The sequence below is a fragment of the Barbatula barbatula genome (genome assembly GCF_947034865.1).
Source record: "Barbatula barbatula genome assembly, chromosome: 7".
Classification (NCBI taxonomy): Eukaryota; Metazoa; Chordata; class Actinopteri; order Cypriniformes; family Nemacheilidae; genus Barbatula; species Barbatula barbatula.
The window spans coordinates 22,088,866-22,102,821 of NC_136770.1; the positions used below are offsets into that span (position 1 = coordinate 22,088,866).

A 13,956-nucleotide genomic window follows, 5' to 3' on the forward strand; every position below is an offset into this window, starting at 1 on the left:
TCACATGAACACGGCATTCTTGAAATATGTAAAACTACACGGAGAGGGATTTGTTGTGGGGTTTCTAGCAATTTAGTTTTTATTACCAGAAATCTAAGAAGCAGAAGACTTAAAATTCTGCTTTTGCTTTTGATGGATAAAAAATAAATGCTGTCAATGCTGTCTATGAGAAACAACAGAGATAGTGAGATACATCATACAGGGTTTGAGGCAAAAAAACTCCTTGTTTCTTTTTCACAGTTGAAGAAATGTTTGAAACACTCGTGAGACAGATGGATCGAGGACTTTCAAAAACCCGCTGATGACTTGCCGCTCCATACCGCACCGCCCCCTCTAAATGACTCCCAAAGACTCCCACTATCAAAGCATCTCTTTCTCTACATCTGTTGAGTTTGGATCATCACAGGCTTCCGCAAGCAAACTCGAGCTGCTCCTGAGAGCTTGGCGATTTGCTTTCGTTGCAAAATATCATCTGCGGCTTAAGATCTCATAAAGGCTGTCTGTTAGAAGTTGCTTTTTAATTTATGCAGATCTGCAGTCAATCTGTCCTTGAACAATATAAACATTAAAAGTGATCGAGCGAAATACGCATTACTGGCTTAACGCGACGAACGCGAGCCGATGCTTCGTGGGGTTTCTGTGAGCATTAGGCTGATGGAGAAAATGATTAAATTATAAAGGGATGGTAGGACAGACGCACCTGCTGGACAAGAAAGCACGAATGAGATCTATGTGGTATCTCAAGGGGGAGGTCTATTCTTCTAAGAAAAAGACCCCAGTGATCTCACACGTGTCTTCTCTAAAGTTTCAGAGGATAAATAGATGTATTAAAAGTTTTACCTTCTGGACCGTAAAGGTTCTGATCACATATTCTGCAAGAGGCTCCGTCTCGATCAACGTCACTTTGATGTCACCGTACACCTCCGTCTCGTCCGGCCAGTAGCGCACACATTTCACCTTAAAAAACACAGACATCCGCATACAATATGAACATTTATTTCGCCTTCATTTTACAGAATTTTTGTCTGCATCTCTTAAGTATTATCAAACAAGTTCCGGATGAAACAGCATTGCAAAGCGCTGTAATTGGCCACCTGTCAGAGAAGATGTTATCTCTGTATTAACAACCCCTACGGTTGGAGTTCACTGGAGCAAATCATCGAACACCGGTCATTATATTCATTGTGACACCAAACGGCTCTCATTGGGAATATCGACTAAGTACTTTTGCACCTAAATGTGGTCCATTTTAGGACGACCTCTAAAAGTTAACTGTGTCTCACAAAATCTGTCAAGGTCTGTTATCGGTATGGTATAAAAAAAGAATCCAATATGATATTAGATTTTCTATTACTGTAATGCATCTATTTTGTAAAGCATTTATTGTCACTTATTATTATCAACAAACAGATTCAAATGGATTTTTCCTTTTGAGGATTAAATACTGTATGACCTCGACATGTCGTATTTACAAAATGTCCATACATCCAATTCACGTTATGTGTTCTGAACGTATACTTTGAGTTTATTGCTTAAACTCTTGATTTAACCTTCAAACCATTGTAAAATGTGTATCAAGTGGAGGCGCGCTTTGTAAATATCATCCTTAATCCTGTGATAATTATTAAGGAAAGCGATAATTGAAGAACACCTACCCTGCCCACCTCCACCAGGTTGGTTACCATGACGATACTGGCAGAATTCTCTTGCCAAATCATCCTCCAAAAATCCCTCACTGTTTCCTGCATGGGGCCTACATGAGATGAGGCGGAAAACATTGTAAAAAACAAAGGCACCAATGTGATCATGCACCAACAAAACTACAGGTAAGACACTACAGTATCACTTCAGTAAGATTTTATTTGTTACTGTTAGTTAACGATTAATAAATAACACGTCTACAACTTTTAATTTAATCTTAACTGATGTTAATTTCAACATTTTTAGTACGTCAATACAATAATTCAACATGTATTGCCCATATATATTTTAGTTTTCGACAATAACCGTGATATTAAATACCACGATCATTGGTACTGTAATAATTCTAGGCGTACCGTAATATCGTAAACTGTTCAGCACCCCTTTAAAATTTGGCCTTAAGTGTCACAATGGTTAAAAATTCTCTAGAGACACTTTTTAAAAAAAAATGATGTTGATAAATAGCGTAATAAAACCGTTATCGTGGATTCTTTTGGCCACGCTAACCGTGATTTATTAATAAAAACACATGGCATCAGTATTTCTGTCGAAGTCAAATATCGCAATAAATACTGTGAACACGAATAAATTTGGCTGCGATAACCGTGCAGTTAAAATCAAACCGTGACAGCCCTATGTAATATTTGAAGGAGTACCCAACTATTCAACTTTTTTCTTGAAACTTTTCAATATTTGAGTTTTATATGTTGGCACCGTTACATATTTCTCCACATCACTAATTTTAAACATCATGTCTATACACCTTAAGATCAAAAGGATTTCAAGTGACCCGTACGGTACTGTATCTATGCTGTTTTCAGCAGGGATGTTCCAATTAGTCCGTTTTTGTGTGCTTTTAAATACAGAGGCAGACACACACCAATAATTTTCGGTTCAGAAACTCTGTTGGTTTTTCTGATGTTGTATCTTTGTTCTCTTAATTACCTTGTGTGGCTATGTAGTGCCTCTGTCTGTGGTAGCCCTGGGAAACAAGATGAAAAAGATGACAATTATTCAGATGAAACTCGTTTTTTCACCTGAACAAACCACACGCAACAATGAACTTCAATTTAAGACTTTGAAACCAATTCTGCATTCAATAAAACATTATAATTTAACTTTCCGAAGCATTCACTCCATTAGCATTTTAACCACCACAAAACAAATTAGTGACCAGCGTGGCCTTGCACCCGTCAGGCTCTTAAACACACCGCTGAGGTTTATGACCGGGTCTCTGCTACGATGGTGCCGGTAATTGTTTTATTTTCAGGAATGATATTGGGTGGCGCGATTATAGCTACTGTGGTCCGAGAAAGCTCGTCTATGAGCTTGTCTGGACATATTCGCTCTCATTCATTTTGTAATAAAAACAATCATGTCGACAGCATCATTATGCCATTTACATCAACGTGTTGGATTTAGAGCGCTGGGGAAATACGTTCATTTTAGCTTTGTAATTCACAGTAACTCATAGGAGCGTTTAGGCAGAGAAGAGAACTCCGATGTATGTTTTATTTACTATAAGCAAGGCTCTTAGAAGCTCATATCACAAATGTTAAATTCATCTATTAAGCCTTTCTCTGACAGCAAAGAATAAAGTCTCGCATTTTAGAAATCTACACAACACAGAGGCTTAGACGCGTATCATTTTATAATAGCACTATGAATATAGTGGATATTATATGAGTAAAATATTACAACCCTATAGACATTTTTTTACAGTAATGCTAATGTGCATGTTATTAAAACAAAACTGCAATTGTTTTTAATACTGCCTTGCAACAATGCAAAATGCGATATAAATATACATTTAAATTGCTCCTTATGGCTGTATGCAGGGATATGGTCACCATAAAGAGTCGAAGGGCCATTACGTAACGGCCATTGCGTGTTTTTGCTAGTTTCAGCCCAACACAGATCTCATTTTCCCGTCCTGCGCCGCAAAATTTAAATAGCAAATGCATTTGTGCACCCATGGGCCTGTTGGTCTAACAAAGAGGTGTGCTCATGCGCATTGTTGGCGCGTTGCTATCTTGAGGATCTGAAAATAGACTGCACCATAGACCAACTCAAACCTGGTCTAAAGTCAATGTATATTTGTAGTTATTAAAAGAGCGCGTAAGGAATATGCGCTTGTACATTCTGCTTACTAAACACAAAGGGACGCGCAGAAGCACACAATAATAGGGCCCTTAAACTGCAAACACACAGTCAGGTTTGTTTAATGCAACCCTGTCATACTTACGTCTATATAGTTGGCGTTTATGTAGTCCGAATGGGGGTCACCCTCCAGCGGTTGCAGCCGGACAAGAGTGTGATCGTCTGTGGGGTCAAATATTCACAGAAGAGCCAGTCTAAAGTTACACATACACTTTAAAGGGGAGCTACACATGCATAGGCTGTCCGAGAAACACAACTTTAGTACACATAATACACATCAAGTAGCAGCTGATTTAATGAACACTTGGGAAGAAGAACGAATCAGAGGATTTAATCATTCAGAATTGTAAAGCAATAACTAAATACATTATTCATACAGTCAGAATTAAATTCCTGTCAGATGACAAATATGGGTCATGGGTTTGAAAAAACATGAGGGAGAATACAGGAGTACAGAATTAATGGATTTACTAACAATAACTAGCAACAAGGCTTGTGGATACGCACACATTCACGTAACCGCAAATGAGACAATCACACGCATTATAAAAACTTGTGATCTTATGATGATGGAAACACTTCTGGTTTCTTAGCAACTCGAGACTGTATGCCGGTGGTTCAACGGCACACTCTGAAAAGTGACAATAAGAATCGGGCCATTTTCCAGTGATAAGAAGAGAAGGTTCAGAGGAGAGACGATTCATGGCATGTAATTGATTTAATTACTCTTGCACCGCCGCTCTCCATCTTGTCTTTCCTAAAACTGTCAAGAGTTTAACACTAGATCTTTCCACCCTCAAGAACTGAAGCTGTACGTTTCGGCAATTACCGCGCTCCTTCTAGAGAAGGGAAGGATGGTGGAACGGAGGAGGGTTAAAGGAAGGGTCTGACACCTGCACTGCGCTCGCGTGTGTGTCGTTCTGCTTTGATCATATGGAGAATGCAAATACGCTGTTTAGGCATGTCGACTGTAAGCTGGCGGATTTTCTCTGATGACAGGAAACTCCGCACAATCCCTCATTCCCTCCTGCCGTTCCTTTAGGAGTAACACGTCCACGTCTATCGCTGCGCGAGCACCATCACGGTTGTTTACTTGCACATAACCCCTTTCCAAGCCTTCTACTGTTCTTCTTCTATGCGCTCGGTATTCACCAGACTATATTTTATACCTTTTTAACTCTCTCTCTCGCCTCTCAGCTGTCTCTCACAGGTGCTTTCATCTGCCTGCTGACCTCTCGGTTCCCCGAAAAGAAACGTGCGGGAGGGAGGCACAAATGGAGGAGACGGAGGGATGTGGATGGAGAAGGAGACGGGGCTAATTAGACTCCACTGAGTCAGTTGTCATAACAGCGAGAGCGCGGCGGGGATCCTCTTCACAGCGAGGGGCCAGAAACAAAGATTTAATTGGGAGAGAAACGACCGGACTGTAAATGCGGGCTAACCGTGACGCATGTACAGCAGTTCTTAGTTATTCCTGTAAAACTATTCAGATGTCTGGATAATCACCTGTTTAGGGGAAGAAGAAAGAATTGCTGGGGACGAGAATTGTTTGAGAAATTTAACGGCGATGTTATTTTTCTTGAATAAGTTTTATGTATAAAACAGTCTCCTGGTCAGTGTTGGGAGTAACTAGTTACTAGGAAAGTAGCTACTGTAATTTAATTACTTTTCGCTTGAAAAAGTAAAGTAAGGGATTACTTTTCTGTAGTTTAATTACAGGTACTTCTGATGTAATGTATATAGTTATTGATTTCTGTTTCAGAGCGACTATCCCAACCCTTTTCCTGACCACACCACATATAAAAATAGGCTTATGATAATGATTTATAATTTTAACCGGCAAGTACAATTTTGTCAGAATTCTGACATTTTATGTTTCAAACAGAATTGACATAGAGAGGCAAAAGTTACGAATTCCACTTTATAAGTACCAGGGTATTATCGATGATTGAAACTAAACATTTATGTAATTGGAAATGAATCAAATATAGGCCTATATTATATTAAAACAAACTAAACCAAAATAAGAAATGCTGTGCAATAATTGGAATTAGAAAACAGTAAAAAAAATTATTTATATAAAAATATTTCAAGTAAATAAAATTACAAAATCACATAAAATAAATGAATCGAAATTAGCTTGAAAACTAAAAATAATAGAATAAAGGTAAATTCTAAATATTATTAAAACTACAACAAACCTCAAGTAAAAACAAAAATAAAGATAATCGCAACTTTGTAACTTAGAATATAGTTTATCGTTAGTGGGAAAAAACAATTACACCAAATAAAAAAAGCAATACATTTATAAGTTCAACCTAATCAAAGTAATTAAATACTAATAGTGTTAAAAAGCTCTATCATAAGCATCTGAACCGTACGACTTTAAAAAATAGCCGTCATAAAATGCTTTAAACACAAACAGCACAGCTCCTTGAAAGCTACGTGAAAACTCCTCTCCTTGAAAGTACCGCCCCAAAAATGTCAGCGCTCTCTTAATCAGCACTTTAAAGCCTGTGTCGTCTTTACAGCTCTCATATATAACCTCCCGGTGCTGCCAGATAGCCCAGTGCATTATATACCTAAATAGGCTATTAAATCCCCCCCTGACAGCACAGAAGTTCCTCTGTCAAACGGGCCAAGTGCTGTTCTACACACCTTGTGGCGCGACTGCCAGCCTTTCTAATCCAGTTTAATCCATTTCCATCCGCTCTGGGATAAGACGCTTTGCTCGTGATGTCTACCTGAGAGCAGTGGAAGGGGTTTTAGAATGAGTCAGAAGCGTTTATAAGAGAGCTTGGCATTAAGACAAGTGTCCTCCATATCTGAACGCCAGTCATTACAGATGGTTCATTTGCAACTACAGGAATGAATGAGATATTTTTAGAGACAAGAAAATTGAAATGTACCCCCTTAGTGGTGATTCTATTACTTAAAACACAAATAAGATCTCTTTAATATCTCGATTGTTTCTCCTAGACAGTAATGAGATTAAATGGGGACGTGTTTAAGGACCTCAAAATCCCTTGTGTCTCGTCTATGTGTTTCAAAGAAGATTGTACCAACTACAGCGTGATGCGGTTTACAAATATACCAAAGTCTGGTAATCTCTTTAATGTTCAATCTGTGTCTCTTAGACAGTAAGTACAGAGATTACAAACTGTGCTCAGATCTGCCAAAATACCAACGTATGCAAGCAAAATTCTGAGATTTTTCATTAAACACTACCAAAGCTAAATTATCTGGCTAAGCGATCTATGTTAAAGGCCCAATGTGTAATTTGTTTGGAGACAGAAATGTAATGTAATGTACATAACTATGTCTTCAGATGTGTATAAAGACCTTACATAATGAAGTGTTATGTTTTTATTATCTTAGAAAGAGCTATTTCGACCTACAGTACATACTCCGCGGGTCCCCTTGCATGGAATTCGCCATGTTGTTTCTACAGTAGCCTTAAACGGACAAACTGCTCTACATAGTGTGTTTCGTATGTTACCTCCTTCAGCAAAGAAGGGAAACGGTGTTGTGTCAGCCACCGTAGTTGTCGCTAAATGTAATGCCTTTAAGGTTATAGCTCTATCCTCATGTATGTCAGTCTCTATATGAAAAAATAGAAGTGCTTGTTGAAGTGCTTCGATGATAAAAGGTTTTTTTTTCTAAAAAAGGACACATGGCTCATTTTGATTTATTTTTTACCGTGAAACAAAACCAAGTGTCATCTAAGCAATACCATTAATCCCTTACATGATCCGATCAAACAGTAAGTCACTTTGTTTTGTTAGTGACATACCGAAGACTCCTCTTAATCAACTGTAGATAGCGTAAGCACGAGCATTCTACACAAGCCAGCACACGTGAATGCTAAACCTCAAGCTTTGGTCAAAACTTCAGAAGAGGGTTTTTACAGAAAGACTTCAGAGAAACCTGAGGATTCTGGCAGCTCTACGTGAAGGGAATTCACTTCAGATTCTGAAGGGATCGCGGAGAAGAACTGAGACGCATCCACACATCCGCAGGACTTAAAAGAACAAGGCACGCTCTCCTTTGTGTTTAGACTAATGAAGACGAACAACCTGGACATTTATTATTCACAGAGCGCCTTACCTTGCACATTTTAACCTCAGATCCACTGAGGCAAAGATGCTAACTGGTTGAAATGAGTGACGGTTTGAGTAATGAGAGAATGTGTGCTGGTTATCCATCGGGGTATCTTCCCTTTCATGGGACGATTGTGTGATGCTGACGTGCGCTACATCAAAATTGCATCAGGTGAATGATTTTTATTCAGTGACAGGAGCATATTCAATGCATACTGTATGAAGATGTAAGTTAGCATTTCTTTGAGGTCTCATTTGGAGGGACATTATAAGATCTAGTAATCTGCCTACTTGACATAAGGTAGTAGGCAACAACAGCAGTACAGAACAAGTGTGCATCCTTCTAAGATATCTAATTTTGGCCCAAAAGCAGCATCATATGTATTTTTAATGGACAACATAATACCAAAATACTGGATAAAAATGGATTTCTTTCTTAAGAAATTGTCTCATTTTATAATAGAAATATATATATAAAAAACCAAGCAAAATGTCAAATACAATTCATTTTTGAATTAATGAAAATCTAAATATTAAGTAAAAATTTCTGTCAATATAGTACGAAAACAAAATACTTAAAACATACCCCATTGGCAATTTTTTGTTTGTTTTATGCATAAAAATTAATTTCTTCAATAAGTGTTTGTCTTGAAAATGTTATATTAAAAATAAATGTACTTAAGAAGCAAAGTGACCAAAGATATTCATTCTTGTTTGCTGAATTACAAAATATAAATTTATTGAGTTTATAATTAAAATTTCTGTCAGTAAGAAAAATTAAGAAAAACAAACCTGATGACTTGATATAAAAACTTCAAACTCAAATCTTTTACATTTCTAATTTTCTTATTCCATTAGCTGCATGTTTGCTTGTTTTAAGGATAAATTTGCACATTTTCTCTAATTGTAGAAAATGTCTAATGGTTTGTTTTTTCAGGATTTGAGAACTTCGTACCAAGTCACAAACATATATTTTTGCATCGCAGCCAGAAGTCCAGTGACTTCATTTAACAATAACAAAAAATAACTGATAGAAACACTTTTCGGTTGTGTTGCTGCTTCAGAAGGTGTGCAGACAGAACATCTAAAAACTAACTGAGTTTCCCCAATGCCCTCTGAATCAATACTCTAAAAGTGAGGGTTTATTTTCTATTGCTTTTAAAGATTTAAGTTGCTTTTCTCAGAAGAAAAGTCTAATTCTTTATAATGCTGCATTAAACTCAAATCCCTGAGAAAGAACTCAATTCCAAGTGGAAAGTTAAAATGTTTTCTCCTCCTCTCTACTTTCTCATCTGTTTGTGTGCATCTTTTCCCATCTGAATCTCTGTGATATGGTCGTCCTCTGTTTGTCGATAAGACACTTAAGTATGTTGCATCTTCCTCTTTGTGCCATCCATTCTTTTACCGACACGCTGCCAAGGCATTTCCTGCAGTCTTGGTCCAAACAGAGCATTCAGAGGGGCTTTATTCCACCACGCCAATCATATCCAAACTAAACAGCTCACATCTGTCAAACAACCCTGTGCCAAGTCAAAGTCGCTGTTCTTTTTCTACAGTATATACATCTCCCTTTACTAAAAACTAACTACAGGACATACACATAAGATATTGCCTCAAAAATGATACAGATCTGAAAAAGTATTATGAAAACAGAAAAGCAGAAATTCGCTTTGAAGTCAAATGGGGAAATATAAGCCATCTTCTCATTTCCCCCCTTCTGGTTCTCTGATATGTAAATGTTTGCCAATAACAGTTTATTTTGGGTGTAGAGTCTTGTGAATTATAGATGACCATATGGGCTTGAATGTCGGACACTGGCTGCTTAAAACACAGAAGAGATGAGCGAAACAGGACAGACGCCTCTAATTGAAAAGGCTTTTCTTGTCTCCTATACATTGTGAAAGTTCATCAAGGAACACCAGGCCAATTCTGCGTTTTCCGTCCAGGCACGGTTTGTAAAGTTGCTCCAATTTAGCTTGGTTAAACCTGTAAACAAATCTTTAAATCCTTCATGCAAACTTCTTTTGGCTCCCGTTCGGTTATTTTAAGCTCGTTTGAAGCTCTAATGTGATATCTCTTTAATATTAAATGCTGACAGGAATTAAAGCTGAAATAACGTCAACATTTGCAGACACGTTGGCTCAGTCATTTTGAAGACGATGTGTTTAGTTAAAATACTTTCTCCTATCTCAGCTTAATATGCAGAGACAACTATTAAGTAAACCATTGGCAGGTTCATTCCCCTGAAAAGTGTAAATACTCTGGCGCAAAGAAAACATGTCTCTGTTTGCTTGAGAAAACACCCACTTCACCTTTAAACTAGCAATGATGATGTTGGAAAATCCTTGATTTGAGGTACGAGACGTGCTGCTGCCCTTTCAGCATTTAAAATATTGACACAAATTCATTATAAGATTATTCCGTCATAGATATAAACCTGGACGTGTAAGTAAACAGATGCTAAAGTGTCCATAGTTGCATACAAAGTACATACGCAGGTAAATATTTTATATTTAGGGTTCGAGCATGAAGCGCTAGAAACCTATTGTATTTGTAGGTTTTATTCCTATTATTATTCTTCCCTAAAACTGATCGTGCAGCCTAAACCGTAAATCCGACAGATCTGAGACTTGGTCAGATGGTAGTAGTCTTGCTCGCTACTCAGATACACGGAGCCAGACACATCGGCCCATAGGTGATTACATCAATGTAATCTTTGGCTCTAAACTTAAAAAACGTATATCTCCGATTTCATTTCCGGTATGCAAATTATTTCGCTAATTTGCATTTTATGCCCCCCCAAAAAAAAGAACTAGCCTCTGGATTTTTGCCGGATCGGAACCAGACATACGCTGATGAATTTTGTGGAGAGTGAATGTAAATAATTATCGAAAAAAAGTTGAAATTTCGATCCGTGGTGGCTGGGAGGCGACAGACTACCCAACAGTTTGCCCGATCGACTAATTTCTTGGTATGGTGTGTCTTTGTGTCATGTACCATGATTATAGTAAAGGACATTGGTGTATCTAAAAAAACATGGCCGCCATAAGCCAATGAAGTTTGAGCACTCCTTAGACCAAGTTAACGGAGCCCATTTGAAACGACACTCGCTGGGATTGTTCGACTCATGGTCAAGAAGGTCTGTGAGAAATATGAACTCATTCGGCCACTGGGGGTGAAATAAAGTTTTTGGAGTCCTTAAACAATTGTGTATCACGTGACATTTGACATATACTCAAACTATTTACATCATATGATAGCTCTCCTCATTCTGAAAAATTTTGCCTCCGGAACCACTTCTGTCGATCAAACGGTTCGTAAATTATCGCTGATGATGTCAAAAACCTACTTTCGCGAACTCGTCCTAGATTAATCGGAACCAAACCAATGCAGATGACTTCTGAGGAGTGTGAATGTCAATAATTATTGAAAGAAAGTTGAAATTTCCTTTCAAGGTTGCTTAGGGGCACCGAAATAAAAAAAGTCAAACCAATGCAGATGACTTCTGTGGAGTGTGAATGTAAATAACTCTCAAAAAAAGTCAAGAACTAGCTCTGAGGTCACCTACTAAAGGCAGCGCCTTTTGGTCGCTAGTTCTCTTCATTCTGAACAATCTTGACGCTTTAGACTGCTCGAACCCGGGAATCGCTGCTTGCAGCTATATTTTTGAATATATTTGTACCAACATATATTCATCTATATGGCCACTAACCAATACGCATTCAGAACAGAGATTGTGTCATATTACATATTATTCTATACATTTGTATGCATCTACAAGCATTTAGGAGCTACACAGCTTTAAGCAGCTTTGTGTTGATAAATGAATGTTTTGCTCCCGTAGACGCAGTTTATTATCATTTTTACGACCCGAGTCTTGGCTAAAGTCACAGTTAAATGGGACTAACAACTGCCTCATTAGATAAAGGTTGCTCGAGGGCACCTCGTGTTAAATAAAGTCATCTTCCTTTAACGCTGTTTTTCCACAAAAATGATCCTTTGTACCGATTGAACAGCATGATGGACAGTTTTCATTACCAACTCGTATAATTAAGCGGGTTTAACTAATAGCAAATTCATCATAATACCCGTCGGCCATCAGCGAGTGACAGGCTATTTAATTCGGCCCGGTGTTTAGTCGCATTAAAGAGTACCAAAGGAGTGACAGCTGAATCTTTTCGGAAAAAAATATAATGGCAGTGACGGATATATATCGCATAATGAATCGTGCTGCTGGATAAACAGGCACAGCCTGATAGCACTGTGTTCTCAGAAAAAGCACATGGTTATACTATGGTATACTTATAGATTCACTGAAGTCCTTTGAAACGTGCAGCGTTTTGTTACTTCGATATCATTTGATGCAATGAAACGTGAAGTTAGGGCAGGGCATACTGAGTGGCCCCTTCCCCTTTTAAAATAACCAATAGTGTTTAATGTGAAATCTTCTAAATGCAAATTGTAGTCCAATGTTTTGAAGAACACAAGATTATAGATATTCCCAAAGCGAACATATTCATATACTCAAAGGCAGAACGTTGCTTTATGTTGCTTCACTACTCACAAGCGATGATGTTGCCGTAGCGATTCTTGTTGCGGTTCTCATCCTTCTTAGCAGTTTCCCACGGAGCCGTCTGTCCCTCAGCCAGACCCTGAAATCATTAAAAATCGTTCGAAAATCCGTTAATATTTTATCCATAGTGAATCAAGATATAAATTTCAATCAGCAAGTCTATTGATCTAAAATCAAAACCATAATCTTGGGTATCCTAGTGCACCTCACGTAGTGCATCTTTTTTTTGGCAATCTTTGATGTTTTACAGGTTTTCTCAATATGAAAAGTTTTCTGCAACTTCTAGAATAGGATGCCGTGTACTGTAAGTCAGGTGTATCTCTTGATATCACCGAGAGCCCCTTGTGTATAGAAGAGTCTGGTAATTGTGGAGTCGTGCTTTTGCCTTGGGGCAAAGACACAACTCTGAAGTGTCAAACAAAAGTGTTGAATGGTGGCCACTTAAAGCATAGAGCAATATTTACCCTGTCCACCAAACACAAGACAAAACATTTACTGTGACTGAATGTGAAAAAAATCTGCGACCTGCATGAGAACGATGCTTCCTTGAAAAGGAGATTCAAAACAAGGACATTTTAAAAGCTGAATTGTAGAAGTGATGGGTACTTTGGTGAAGGTTTATTTTCAAAAGACGCATCTTAGAACTGTCAAGGACGAGAGATCATTCACAGAATCATTGAGATGTCTCACAAGCTTTCTTTCTTGATGACTGTAACCGTTCTCAGTAATCATCATAACACAATGCATTAAATGACCTTATACATTATTGACAAGTCCACATGTAAATAACTATATAAAAAGAACATTAAAAACATTGTATGTTAATATGAAACAGTATTCCAAATCCATTCTACTTCTACATGTCACAAAACTGGATTTTCGAAACGCTTGTTTTGTACATACAATGTTCTGAGATGAACTACTGTTACGCTTGACTGAGTTAAACAGCAGCAGACATGAGCATGTACTGTTGAAGATATTATTATGTTTTTTTCTGCTAAAACTGCACGATGCATCCCATCTGGAACCAGTCAAGCATGGACACTGGAACATACAGACCGTATCATATCTGCATAGCTGCTCCTTCATGTGCATTTAACATGATGTGGCACCTGTGAAAAAGGAAAACAGCACGCTCGTTTTTGTCGTGCTTTTATGTGTGAATTTTAAATGATCTGGCAACCCTCAGATAAACGCCGTTAGTGCAGGAACGCTGGGATATGGCAACCCTAAGATAAACACTGTTACTGTTGGAGTGCTAGGGATCAAGGAGATGGACAAGGAGATGTGCCACATTCTCAGTCAGATAGGGTCTAATCTTTCTAATGTTGAGTAAGGCATATCGGCAGGATAGCGTTGTCTTTGCAATGTTATCATTGAAGGACAGCTGTTCATCAAATAATAACTATTCAAGCAAAAATC

At 38.0% G+C, this 13,956-nt stretch overlaps 1 protein-coding gene across 1 annotated transcript in view; it reads right to left on the reverse strand.

Moving 5' to 3' along the window:
- The window catches only part of ptprt (protein tyrosine phosphatase receptor type T), a gene marked incomplete at its 5' end in the record, with an annotated part of 182,892 nt that overhangs the window by 15,808 nt on the left and 153,128 nt on the right, over positions 1 to 13,956 (reverse strand). The window contains 5 exons of the mRNA XM_079459741.1: positions 841 to 957; positions 1,656 to 1,753; positions 2,647 to 2,683; positions 3,947 to 4,032; positions 12,526 to 12,613. Of these exons, the coding sequence (XP_079315867.1) occupies positions 841 to 957; positions 1,656 to 1,753; positions 2,647 to 2,683; positions 3,947 to 4,032; positions 12,526 to 12,613 (426 nt within the window). The remainder of the gene's footprint in view (positions 1 to 840; positions 958 to 1,655; positions 1,754 to 2,646; positions 2,684 to 3,946; positions 4,033 to 12,525; positions 12,614 to 13,956) is intronic.